Genomic DNA, 12,741 nt, shown 5'->3' with positions numbered 1-12,741 from the left:
CCAAAATGGTTCTCTGTCAATGTCACATTAATTTATGTGAAATATCTGTAATATTGGATTTTTATTATTGTTGATGCATTGACATAACTGATTTCAGTAGAGCTAAATGTATTCATTTCATAGAGCTGCCTGTTGATAACATAAAGTTGCAATACTCGTTTTGCCTCTTATTTTTCCTTTTTGGGGGCCAAAATACAACATTTAACCTACCATAATAATAATAATAATAATAATGATAAATAATAATAGTAATTAGAAGCAGAAGAAGAAGAAGAAGAAGAAGATGTGTGTTATTATTACTGTAGCGCCTGAACAGCATTGTCATATAAAGTTGAGGGTTTTGTGCTAAATGACCATTGGCTCTCCGGGTCCCATAGAAACGGTGATGTAGCGGCAGAGGGGCCGGGTCTTCCTGCAACAGCTGAGGCGGATCTGCAGCTTGATTACGGCTCACAGCGGACTCCAACATAATTGATGACCTAATTGAAAAGCAGGAGGAGGAGGTGGGTGAGAGAGGAGGGGGAGGAGGGGGACTCACTCGCGGACAGGAGGAGAGAGAGAGACGCGCTCCAATGAGAAAAGTTTACTTGTTCTTCCTCCGCACAGTCCCACAGCTGAGGGCATTGATGTGAGCGCAGAGGCTTTCTGTTTTTTACGCGCACTTCTTTCCCCCCATCTTTCACCCTCACACACGGAGCACAAATCCACCTTCTCACCTTTAGTTTAGCGCGTCTCTATTTCTTTTCTTTCCTTTTCCTCCCTTTTATGAATGATTCTCTCTAGCCATACAACTTCTACTACTAGAATAACCTCGGATACCTCGCCGTCCTCGTCTGCACGACCTCACCTCGGCACACCTTCTCTCCTCAAGTTCAAACGCCACCAGGACTTTCACAGCAGCTTCAGACGCACTTGGGGAAAATATCACTCGACGAGGAAAAACTTGATACTTTGTGCAGCAGCAGCGGCAGCGGCTGAAGCGACCGTCAACATGAGTCTCAAAGCTGACGCAGAGCCGAATAACAACGTTTCCATCGAGGAGGAGGTGAGTTTGGCCAAAGTTTTTAATTTCTTCGCTGCGTCCGGTCGAGTTCATGTTCAGTGACAGCGCGATAAAATTGTGTTCACGGCTACAGAGTAAGGCTTTTTACAAAGTTTTGTTTGCAGGTTGTGTGTCGGGTGAGATGCCATTAGCTTATTTAGGCTTCTTTCGCCGCACACCGTTGACCTGAAGCAGTCTTAAAAAGGAAGCAATAAGGAAAGCGCTAAGCAAAGGGGAAACGTGGTTGTTCTGGCTTCTCCTGTTGAGACTCAAAGTTAACACGTTACACAGACAATAAATCTTCCACATTTTATTTTCAACACGCAGTTGTGCACAGTGTGTTCAGTAACTAGAATCATTTGCTCCAGGTGCGGATTATTAGCGACAACAAACGGCCACAAATGTGAATCAATTATGATGATATTCAATAACGTTTCATTGAAGATTCAGCCGTCGTTTTTACTTGTTTGTATGTGACCTTTGCTGCTAACAAGGCTCCAGGCTTTATGTTCATTAAAAAAACTACAATAAATATATATGTTTTAAAAACGTGTTAAATGAGTAATATCAGCAGGCCTGTTTGTATAGGAAAAGAAGAAATATTCTATAGGCCTAATTTAAATAATTAGACCTTATTCTAGTTTCTAAAATATCCACTTTTTTTTTCTTTGTCTTCCTAAGCATCGTTTGTTTCCAGACATTGCCTTAGTTTGTTTACAGGTACAAATATACAAAAATAAATAAATAAGATGCATCAGACAAACCTGCAACTTGTTTTCAAAAAGCTCCAGGTCATCATGAAACCTAAAATGGCCTAAAACAATTGATTCTTATTTGAAATTTTTGAATGTAAATATAGGGGGAGAATCAGAATAGTAATAAAACCAATTAAAAGTAATTGATTAATTGAATTGCCTCTCAAATGATACATGTTGACTTTTTACAGCTGCCACTCTTAATTTCTGTGTGGCCAGCTATATTTCCTCTTTTAATGACTCCTTATGGAGAGACACTGAGGGGGGTGCCGGGCCTTTTGTTGGTCCTCCATTGTTCCCATTATCTTCCAACAAAGCCTCATGTGGCCACTTGACTTTTCTTGGTCTAATTTGCTGATGTCTCTTTTTTTCTCCTTGTAATTTAAGATCAATCATTGAGAAAACAGGCCAGAAATGTATTTTGAGGAGGAAAAAAATCCTGTTTCAAGTCCATTTAGAGGCCTGTTAAATCAAGAACCTGTATCTTGTCAATTTTTTGTTTCTAGAAATTCACCTAAATATGTGATGTATTTCAGGTTTTATTAAAAACAGAGTGTGGGCTTCACACAGCTTCAGGTTTATACACTCGCCGTCCTGGAGCCGCTCAATCAATAAGGAGGACAGATTAAAACATCTCCATTGAGTTGGTGTCCAGCTGCGCTGGCCTTCAATTGCCGTATGTGCTGACTTGTAAAGGGCTGAGAATTGCTGCTGTGCTGCACCTGAAAAATGCTGGAGGGCTGGCAGGGTTGGGGCCGTGGGTCAGAGGAAGGAAATGGTGTCATGCTGTGCACTGTTGTCCAGTGCTGTTCCTCTGGCAGCCCCATTGTACTGAGGGCCTCCCTGCCGGCTGGGAACTAATGGGCCTCGCACCGCACTGTTTATTTCCCCGGCCACACTGGACTGTACACGGCATCAGTTTTCAGTGTCTGGTCAGTGGAAATCCAGGGGTCCTTGAAGGGAATCCGGGGGTTCCCAGCAGGATGGAGACATCTAATGTTCACTGTTTAGCTCGTAACATGTTGGCTGTCTCAAATTCACTGTTTTTTAATCATAGGTTTCACTCAGGTGATTGTTCAGTTCTGCTATGCAAAATATAAAATCCTAAGGGGATTCTATTGAAATCAAGCTGTCATCTGTTTTGGGTTTTGGCAATAGCTTATAGCAGTGGTTCCCAACATAGGGATCGGGACCCACCCAAGGGGTGTGACATGAGGTGCCTAAAAAAAAAATAGAAAACCAGTGGGGAAAAAATGATGTAAAATTACGTATTTTCAGACCTCCTTCTAATCTTTATTCATTACTGGATAATTTTACTATTCAGAGAAGTCTTGGGGGGGTAAATCAGTCTTTGGTTTAAACTACTCACAACTTGTAAACGTGCAAATACAGAGGTCAAGAAGACAGAGCTTCATGTTGAAGGGGACACAAGCCAAAAAGGCTTAAAGGATCAAATCTCCAGCAACACTTTTCGCATACAGAACAACAGTAGTGTGTTTCAGCTATTGGCCTTCATCAGTCAAGGAAAAAGTTTGGGAATACCTAACCAATGGGACAGTTGACCCATGGCCTTTTGTAGCTCAATTAATATCTCCAGCTCTGGCCATTTATCTTAAATATTAAGAAATAAGAGATGTTTTCTGTTTATTATCTTTCTCATTTTCCAGGCCTTTGACTGTGTGTGTGTGTGTGTGTGTGTGTGCGTGTGTGCGAACCAGCTCAAAGTTCATATCCCACCTGCTGGTCTTTCAAGAAAATGAAAACAAATAAAAAAAAAAAAAAAAAAAAAAAAAAAAAAAACACTGACCAAATGCAGTTTTGTTTTTGTTTGTAGGTACGAACACTGTTTGTCAGTGGCCTACCAGTAGATATCAAACCACGGGAACTTTACCTTCTCTTCAGACCCTTTAAGGTAAGTTACATCATGATATATTTCGAAGGAAAGGGGGTGCTATATGTTGTATAGATTGTGAAGGTAATTTTACGGTTTGGGTATATAAATGAAATAGACTTGACTTCTCACCCGTCTTAAAAGTAAAGCAAAGATAGCTGCTGTGTGCCAGGTGCTGGAAGAGGGTGATGGAAAGTGTTTTTTGTTTGTTTTTTTTTCTAAAAGGATTATCTGCCCACAGAGGAAGACCTTTAAACATTTTCTTAAATTATTGAGGAAGCAACTGTAATCCAGTGTGCAGCTAATCCTTTTTAAACCACTTTTCATGCCTGTAGCGTTTGATGCTTCAGCTCATACAGCACAAATCAGTGCTCCTTTTTTGTACATGGTTGAAATCAAACGATCCCCTTGTTAACGAAAGTCCAGATATTTGCATATATGGAAATTAGGCCACATCATTGTTCGTCCATTGCGCTGTCTTTTTCTTTTCTTTTTTTTCTTTTTTTTTTTTTTTTGACTGGACTCCAGTTCCATAAACACCCCTCCCACCCGTGTCCTAACTAACCAAATTGGAAGTGGTATCCCGCGCACATGGATGATCTTGTGGAATGTGTAAATGAGTAGCCCTCGCGATTGGCCAACCAACCCTCTCCATGACCCAGCTCGCCCACCGTGTAGGGAAATTTTTTTTATTTCCTCTCATAACATTGAGACATTGTGAAACCACTTAAATGTTTTGTTTTCTTAAGTCACTGTAACACTGCTTTTACTTTCTTTACTACAATTGGCAAACACAGCACAGTGGGCAAATTGGGTTTAATCTGATTTTATTCGAGGTTTACATTCAGAAAAACCTCTTTTTTTCTTTTTTCTTTTTTTATATATATTGACTGTATTCCACCTTGTTTTTGTTCTCTGAAGTACTGCAGGTAAATCTAGTTTGGATTGTTGCTAAAGGATTTATCACAGCCAGTGAAAGTTGTTTAATTTTCCATGGCTGTAAATCAGGATCAGGCGAGATCCCATCTATCAATACCCTGGTCAGGCAAAATTCCCCTTCATATTTCAGGAATTCGTTCATTCTTTAACCAACCCTTGGGCTGTTTTTAAACTTGATTTAAAACCAGTGGCTTTATTTGGAATTCATGCTCAATCTACGCTTAGACCAGTGCAAAAGAGAACCCTCACGTATTTGATAACATTTAAACCTAACTTGGTCATCGCTTCATTTTCTTATTTTTAGCTTTGAGGATAAAATCGGTGAAAGCTGCATTTGTTGGGAATGTGCATGTGTCACATTATTTAACTTTCACTAAATGTAAGCGCAACACTGTCGCAGAGGGATCTGTGATGTCCTGCTGTCGAACTGAAGGTGTACATAAGCAGGTTTCTCTTCGTATAGCGAGAGGCGTTCATTCCTGATTTTGTGCATGTGACTCCAGGGTGGATAATTGGCTATCTTTCTTCCCTGCAGGGTTATGAAGGGTCACTGATTAAGTTAACTTCAAAACAGGTGAGATTCCTTCCATCAGTGTAAGGAGCAGCTTTAATGCTATACTAAAATACTAAATAAGTGGCCAGGCAGTGTTCTCAGTTTGTTTCTTTACCTTTTTGTCTTCCAGCCTGTCGGGTTTGTAACCTTTGACAGTCGGTCTGGAGCTGAAGCTGCAAAAAATGCATTAAATGTAAGCATTGCCTTGTTTTTATTGATACATTTCGTCTTTGAGTCTGTTGCTATTTGAGTTTCCCCTTTTTATTTTTTTTAATCCTGTAAGTATTGCTTTGTATTTCTTAGATTTGTTCTAACATTTGCTTAAACCTAAAACGAATGATTGGGAGTTTACAAAATTCTTCTTTCCCATAGTATTTCTCAAAGCCAACCCATTTTGTCTTTTACAATTCAATGGCAGGGCCATTTTTGGAAAGAGGCCAGAATCCCGTAGCCTTACGGTAGTTTACTTTGACCTTGATACACATCCTTGTTAGTCTGGTATAGCTTTCACTGCTTTACTGTAATACTCGTTCTATAGCCACATGTGTAGTGTTATTTGGACACATCCTCAGTAGTGTAACCTCTTATTTTGTCACCCAGTAGCCCACGTTGGCAGTATCTAACACTTCTCTCTCATAGCCTAGCCTTCCTTATGAGCATCACCTCTTAGACACACCAGCAGTCACACACACACAGACACACACATACACCAAAATACTACTCACCTGCATGTGGGCACAACGCTTAGGGCACAAGAACACAAGCAGGGTTAAACCACCTAAAAGAAATGACACTCAAAAGTCTCACCATCAGCCCTTTTCCTTGTCTCCCTCTCCTCCTGGCTCGTGCGACGGGGTGAACTACTCCTCCAGTTGCCTGTGCTCTTGATTTTGTCATGAGGAAAAAGAGATGGAAGCATGTTGAAATATTTCAGTGTATCCTTCAGTCTGCCCTCTTTTTTTTTTTTTTTTTTTTTTTTTTTTTTTAAATGAAGAGTTTTAGTTCAGTGAAAGCAGTCAGGTGGAGAGGGTGTATTTTAACATCCCACAGGACAACAGCACAGTACAGAACAGTGTTTAGCTCAAGGGGAAGCTTGAAGGATACATCCTGAGTATTGAAACACAGCTTTAGGAAAGGAGGCCATGAGAGACTACTGAGTTACAGCCCCTCAAACTCAGCCCACCTCCCTTACTATACTATGTCCCCCTCCTCCCCTCCTCCGTCTCTCCCCCAGGGTATCCGTTTTGACCCCGAAAGTCCCCAGACCCTGCGCTTAGAGTTTGCTAAAGCCAACACGAAGATGGCAAAGAGTAAGCTGATGGCCACACCGAACCCCACAAATATCCACCCTGCTCTAGGAGCACACTTCATTGCACGGGACCCATGTAAGTTGTACGGCTGCACCACTCTAGGCTCTCTCATCCACTCTCACCTTGGCAATGCCAGTACTCGATTGCCCTTGTTACCCTTTTTTTTAAAATGTGATAGGATGTTGTGGTGTTAAAGACAAATGGGCAGGGGGTAAAAACAGTATCTAACAAATCAAAGACTAACTCACCTCCACATGCATGTGTCATCTCGACTCTTAAGACAGCCGCTTTGCTTCTGTCCAGCTGGGAAATTCCACTCACAGGGTTTAGTCAGCAGTTGCGTCTCTGCTCTCTTTGCCTAAACACCTGCTTGATTCATTAGATTTGGACAGGTGGTTGTTGACGACAGTGTTAAGCTTCACTCGGACCAGATTTCGTCTGGTGAAATTTACTGGTGTGGTTTGGCAATAGCAAGGAAGGAACAGGAAATGGCATGGGTAAGGTTGTAAACTGTGGGAGCTAGTTCAGATTGAAAATTTGTGCAAAGTGAAAGGGGGGGGGGTGTCAATTTGCAGTGAGAAGCAAATGTGTCTATTCCACATAGAAATGAATGGGGAAACGAAATCTGGTCTGACTGCTTCATAGGGGTCGTAAAAGTTATACTTACATATAGTTATAGTCACAGAACGAGCTATTACTACAATAAGTTATCACTGGTCAGTAGTAAACCTAAATGCCACACAATGCAGAAAGAAAACCTCTTTGCAGCATGTTTTGATGATGCATTTCCTTTTTAAGAATTTTAGCATCTGTACTTACTGTTTACATCATGCAAGCCTGTATGTTCAAGGGTAGGTAAGTCAGCATTTTTCCTCCTGCCCTGTACTTCCCCAGATGATCTGACAGGGGCAGCACTGATCCCAGCATCACCAGATGCCTGGACACCTTACCCCTTGTACACCACGGAGCTGACCCCAGGCCTCCCTCACGCAGCGTTCACTTACCCAGCGGCCGCTGCCGCTGCTGCAGCCCTCCACGCCCAGGTGAGGGACCAACCGGTGTGTTCCTCTCTTATCTTCTATTTTTTAAGTATCCTGTAGTACATATTCAGCTCTACAGAGACACAAAATGAATGCCTACACCTGGGTGCACTACTTGAATGCATGACTCTTATATAAGTTTCAGTGCTCAGGTGTTTTCATTTTGCTTAATTTGTCCATGAAAGCTACAAAAAAGTTGAGGGGAAAAAGTGCAATCCTAAAATATAAACATATAAATTTGATAATTAAGCATGAACTACTGCAATATCAAATTTGAGAACTTGGTGCACTGTTAAAAGCAGAGTTTCAGATTCTTGAAACAATCCCAGTGGTCCTCTGAGGTATTACAATAACAGCACATAGACCTGTGTTGCTGAAGCCAATCCAGATATCAAGTCTGTAAATTGCTGTTGGCTGCACAACTTGTGCTCAGCCTTAATGTCAAACGGGGAGCTGAGTAAGTTAAAACCCAGAATTATATTGCAATAAATATTTGTAGTTTTGAAATGGAAAATGTCTCAACTCATGCCATCAGTAGAAGTGATGTGTACATTCCTTGATGTAGTGTAACCTTACACTACCATGCACTTACCTTAAATCCCTCTCTGTGGTTGTCTTCTGACTGTCTTTGGCTCATGTCTTCTTTTTTGCGGATGAGTCTCAGACATGGAGGTGTAACTTTTTCCTTTCCTGTCAGTGTGCTGGGGGATAAAAGGTGCTCTTACTGATAAAATGACCCACGTCTACAGCATGAACTCAAGAGGTAGAAATCATAATTTCAGGAAAAATACAAATTTGAACTTTTTAAGATGGAGTTTGATCCTAACTAAGGTTTGTTGCTAGGGTTTGTATTTAGACTTTAGTTGCACTTTGTCTGAAATCAATTAAACATCATTCTTGCATCTGGTTTGCAAATGTTCATTTCAAGCACTAACACAAATTCCATCATGTTTGCTGAAAACTGAACTGATTAACAAGATGGGGGACTAATGGATGTACAAAAGTGTTAACATTGTAAGCTATTGGCAGTGTAAATGCTACAGCAAAAGTGCAGCTAACTAAAAGGCAGTGGGCAGGGCTTTAGGTAACAATAGCAATGGAAAATATGTCTCAATTTGGGTCATTTAAAGTTCATTGTGAGCTAACTTCCTCCTGCAATGTAAGAGCACAGGGGAGCATTGCACCGCAAAGTAGGCAGCTATGACATAGTCAATTTTGTTGGGCACAAGAGGCAGAGGAATGCAAGGCATTTGCTTGGAGAAATTGTCAGACCTGATGGCTTTCTCTGGAGGTGCCAACTTGCTGTCCTCGCTCCTGTTGGAACATAAGCTGAATATGTAGCCACACAAAGGGGGGAAAAGCCTTTTTAATTGCAATCTGATGAAAGATCCCTAAAATGCCCTGAGTTCTCTTCCCACTGACTCCCGGCCTTGTTGGTTTGACTGTATGACACAGCAGGGTTACATTAAGAGTCTCCAAACAACTGTTAACCTCCTGAGTATATTAAGCTGTTTGGCCCTGCAGTTGTGGCCTCTGTCCTGTTTTTAAGTGTGTAGACACGAGAGGGCTCATTCTGCCACAGGGTTTAGTCACAGGTATGGAAAGGTACAGGCATACAGCTCTTACCTCGGCTACAGCTCTTACCTAGTGGAAATGTTTAACACAAGGAGGGTTTAAACTCTCCACATTTCCATGCCTGTTAATTACTGGAGGACCATTGTCCTCAATGAGCTGCTACGTGACCCACATTCCCATGGCTTCAGTGACCAGGGCTTAAAGGGACAGTCGTCCTAAACCTGCTTGTCAAAGTAAATTTTGAAGCGTGTGAATGGATGAAATCAACACAGTTGAGGTTTGAAGCAGTGAAGCCTGGTTTTGGTCTGGTGTATATGACTATGTTTGTGTTTCTTTAGATGCGCTGGTACCCTACTCCCTCTGAGACTTCCCAGCCTGGATGGAAATCCCGGCAGTTTTGTTAGATATTTAGTGAGTAACCTTTGGTCCAACAGTGTTTTTTTAGATTTGCCAACCCCCACCCACCATCCTCGAACTGCTAAGCTGATGCCACCCAAACTGAAACTTGCATAATGACATCAACACAATGTTTAACTAGAAGCTGCAGAATGTTTCAACATAAATGAGAAAGAAGAGACTTGATGAAAATAACTGATTTATTGTTCAAAGATAAGGTTGGCGATATTCTTTCTTTGTCATTGTAAATGGTTCCCATGGAAAAGATCAAAACCAACAGTGTGTTAATCTGTCAATACTTTCCCACTCCCAACCTGTCTCTCGGTCCCAAACCAATTTGTTCCTATTGAATAAAACAAATTTTTAACAGCCATCACTATATATTATCTTTTTATTGAATGTGAGAAAACGCTGGACACCGAATAACATAATTTTAAAAACTTCAAACAGGAGTAAATGTGCATTAGCTGGGGACTATCTTTCACTGCAGATTAATATACATTTGGTGGAAGAGTTCATTTACAGCACCAGGACAGTGAATGTGGGACTGACTCGAAATAACCGACAGTGCCCATATTCATGGTAATGAAGGAACATGTCACTCAGTGCAACAGTGTGGCTCATTAATGTGTTTTTTAATCTTTGGACAACAGTGGAGCACTATGGTGCGGAGGAATAAACAGTCAGGCTTTGGATACACAGGATCAATTCTTTTGTTTGGTGCGTTGTCATGGGATTTACTGAGAAACAAATATGCAGAATATCGGCAGATGTATCCGTGTTTGACTTGTGATATTCTATATTTTTCTAATACAGCTCAATATAGTGTTTTCTGATTAAAGCTTATTCCTCTGTGCCATAGACCAATTGTTGTCCAAGACTTTTAAAAATCCATCAATTAGCATTGCACCAGGTGACATGTTATTCATTATCGTGACACTGTAATTTGTTTGAGTCAATCTCCCATAAACTGCTTACTACTGTAAATATTCACAAATGCATATTAATCTGCATCTGAAAGCGGTCACTAACTAGTAAAAACAATGGGGCCTAGCTGTTTTAAATGGTTTCATAGTTTTTGTTTTCAAAAAAAAAAAAAGATTCAGTAACTTAAAAGATTTACACCTTGAGTAGGAACCAGTTGTCTTAGGGCTGAGTGTCACAGATGGTGAAGGGGAGGCAGTAAGCATTGAGAGACTAGAGCATTGTTGGTTTGTCTATTCCTAGAATTTGTTGACAAAACAAAATATAGAATATGACCAGCCTCAACCTTTTTTTTTTTTTTTTTTTTTTTTTTTTTTGGCTTTATTGGACTAACTCTTGTTTTCCCCGTTTTTACACAGGCTTCTGGAAACCACACCTTTGTCCAGCTGAAGTGAGGTTTGCCAAGCTCTTCATTAATTTAATCAGGTTTATTTAATGGACAAATGTGCATTATTATAAACAAACAGTATTTATATCTCCTCCCGATTGTCTCCGGGGGGAGTTTGAGTTGAAACCATCTTGCTGTCGACAATCTGAGCTCATCCTTGGCAACTATTGCGGTACCATCCTAGCACTTCAAAAAAACAAAAAAAAAAAAAAAAAAAAAAAACCTCATGCAAAGCCTAGTCAAAGTCAATGGATCATAATTGCTGAGGAAAATTGACGCATTGAAGTTACCGTTATTAAGCTAGTCCTTCCATGGGTAACCGCTGCTCCTGGGAGGTTTAGAAGCGTTAAGTCATTTGCATGTTAAAGTCTTTTTGGCATGAATTTAGAACGCAGAGTTCTGTGTATCCTAATTTTCTTAGTGTTTGTGTTGCCTCTTTATCTTGGCCTAGACAGCGAAATGTTTTGTTTTCCTGTAGAACCTTGGTCTTACCTCTGTGAAAGTTAGGCTGTTGTGTAAATGGCTTATCTCGCATGGACCTCGTGAATGCATCCCTTCGTTCTATGACAATCCCCGTCCTTTATGATCATATCAATGTCTGTCATTATTTGAGCAAAGGAAAGTACAAATATTTTTGTACTTTTTGCGTAATGTATATTTATGCATTTTTGTGCAACTAAATAATGAACCTGTATAAGTTTGATGTTTAGTCGTCTCCTGTGTTTTTGGTGTTAATTTTTGATCCTATAATCCTGTTGAAGTAGTTTTAAAGAAGGAAAAAAGTGCAATTTGTTTAAAGGGGAAGTGGGTATCTGTCAAAAAATGGAAGTATTCTGAGCGTGGCTTGTGCCATTCTGCTAAAATGAGATTGCTGTAAAACGATCTTTCAGAATGTGAAACTGGACTACAAACGTAATGGGTTGCTTTTTTTGGGGGGCCATTTTGAAATGGGAAGCAGGATTAGAGTAATGGAGGAATTTAGTTTGTGGTTTAGAACATGTTTGTCTTTGTATCTGCTGTGCATAAGATGTAAAAAATATTCCCATCTTATGAATAAAAGAAGTGAATGCATTTCTCTGTTGGGCATCTGTCATTTATCATTGCAGCGAATTGGCGGCCAATCAAAGTTAACAATGCTCAATGCTAACTCTTAAGAGCTGAACTCGGTGGACATCAGATGTTGACATAAATAATTCACAACTTTTCATTTGTAAGCACCCTAGCATTAGTGTCTCTTTGCATCACAGAGCTGACCGTCACACTCTGCCCCCATAAGCTGGCAAGATGGCTCTGTTCACCCAACCGTGACGGCTCCTTGAGGGACATTTAAGTGACTGTTCTCAATACGACCAGCTGCCTAATTGTGGTAACAGTGCTGCTGGTTAACTGCAAACATTTGTCCATCTTGTCCCAATTAAGTTATGGTCTATACAGGACTGGTGCTACACCAAATGTTGCCTTTAACAACATTTGATACGATACCCAGTGACAGCTTCATCTGTGCGGAACACTTCTTAAATCAATACGTTAGCATCCACTGAGCATTAGCATGAAGGTTAAAACTATAATGTCATGGTACTTTGGGTTGAAATGTGCTGTATTTCTAATTTTTCTTTAACCATTAAATAGAAAAAATCAAGCTGGGATAATAATGCAGAGAGAATGTATTGACATGACAAATGTCAACACATTTAATAAAGTTAATTATAAAGCAAAACTATCAAACATTTGGTGTTTCTCAAATGTAAAGATTTGCTACTTTTCCGTTAATATAATTGAACTGTGTGTATGTATATATATATGTGTGTGTGTGTGTGTGTATATATAAAACACCCCCCCTCCCCCAATGGTCAGACAAAAGATGTTTA

The 12,741-nt window shown here is 40.3% G+C and overlaps 1 protein-coding gene across 4 annotated transcripts; it reads left to right on the top strand.

Moving 5' to 3' along the window:
- The first annotated feature begins 545 nt into the window (after positions 1 to 545).
- LOC111224770 (RNA-binding protein with multiple splicing 2) lies at positions 546 to 11,101 on the top strand. 4 transcript variants are annotated; one of them, XM_022749412.1, is made up of 8 exons: positions 548 to 1,045; positions 3,632 to 3,709; positions 5,163 to 5,201; positions 5,311 to 5,373; positions 6,415 to 6,565; positions 7,385 to 7,533; positions 9,444 to 9,516; positions 10,845 to 11,101. In XM_022749412.1, exons 1-7 carry the CDS (start codon positions 770 to 772, stop codon positions 9,507 to 9,509), a joined length of 822 nt encoding a protein of 273 aa, XP_022605133.1. In that variant the 5' UTR covers positions 548 to 769; the 3' UTR covers positions 9,510 to 9,516; positions 10,845 to 11,101. The 4 variants fall into 4 exon arrangements, with proteins under 4 accessions (XP_022605149.1, XP_022605142.1, XP_022605133.1 ...); XM_022749403.1 differs by having other exon boundaries at positions 7,385 to 7,548; XM_022749428.1 differs by lacking the exon at positions 9,444 to 9,516 and having other exon boundaries at positions 546 to 1,045.
- Positions 11,102 to 12,741: the final 1,640 nt, after the last annotated feature.

Source organism: Seriola dumerili, unplaced genomic scaffold, assembly GCF_002260705.1.
Source record: "Seriola dumerili isolate Sdu_G_001 unplaced genomic scaffold, Sdu_1.0 BDQW01000011.1, whole genome shotgun sequence".
Lineage (NCBI taxonomy): Eukaryota > Metazoa > Chordata > Actinopteri > Carangiformes > Carangidae > Seriola > Seriola dumerili.
Note: the sequence above shows the minus strand (reverse complement) of the source record. Positions and strands in the feature narration are given on the sequence as shown.

What these genes read in the sequence shown, in the direction of transcription:
- LOC111224770 (XM_022749403.1), top strand. Translation starts at nt 770, where the DNA reads ATGATTCTCTCTAGCCATACAACTTCTACTACTAGAATAACCTCGGAT. An exon ending in ACGTTTCCATCGAGGAGGAG is followed by an intron (nt 1,046 to 3,631) that starts GTGAGTTTGGCC and finishes TTTTGTTTGTAG; the next exon opens with GTACGAACACTGTTTGTCAG. An exon ending in TTAAGTTAACTTCAAAACAG is followed by an intron (nt 5,202 to 5,310) that starts GTGAGATTCCTT and finishes TTTGTCTTCCAG; the next exon opens with CCTGTCGGGTTTGTAACCTT.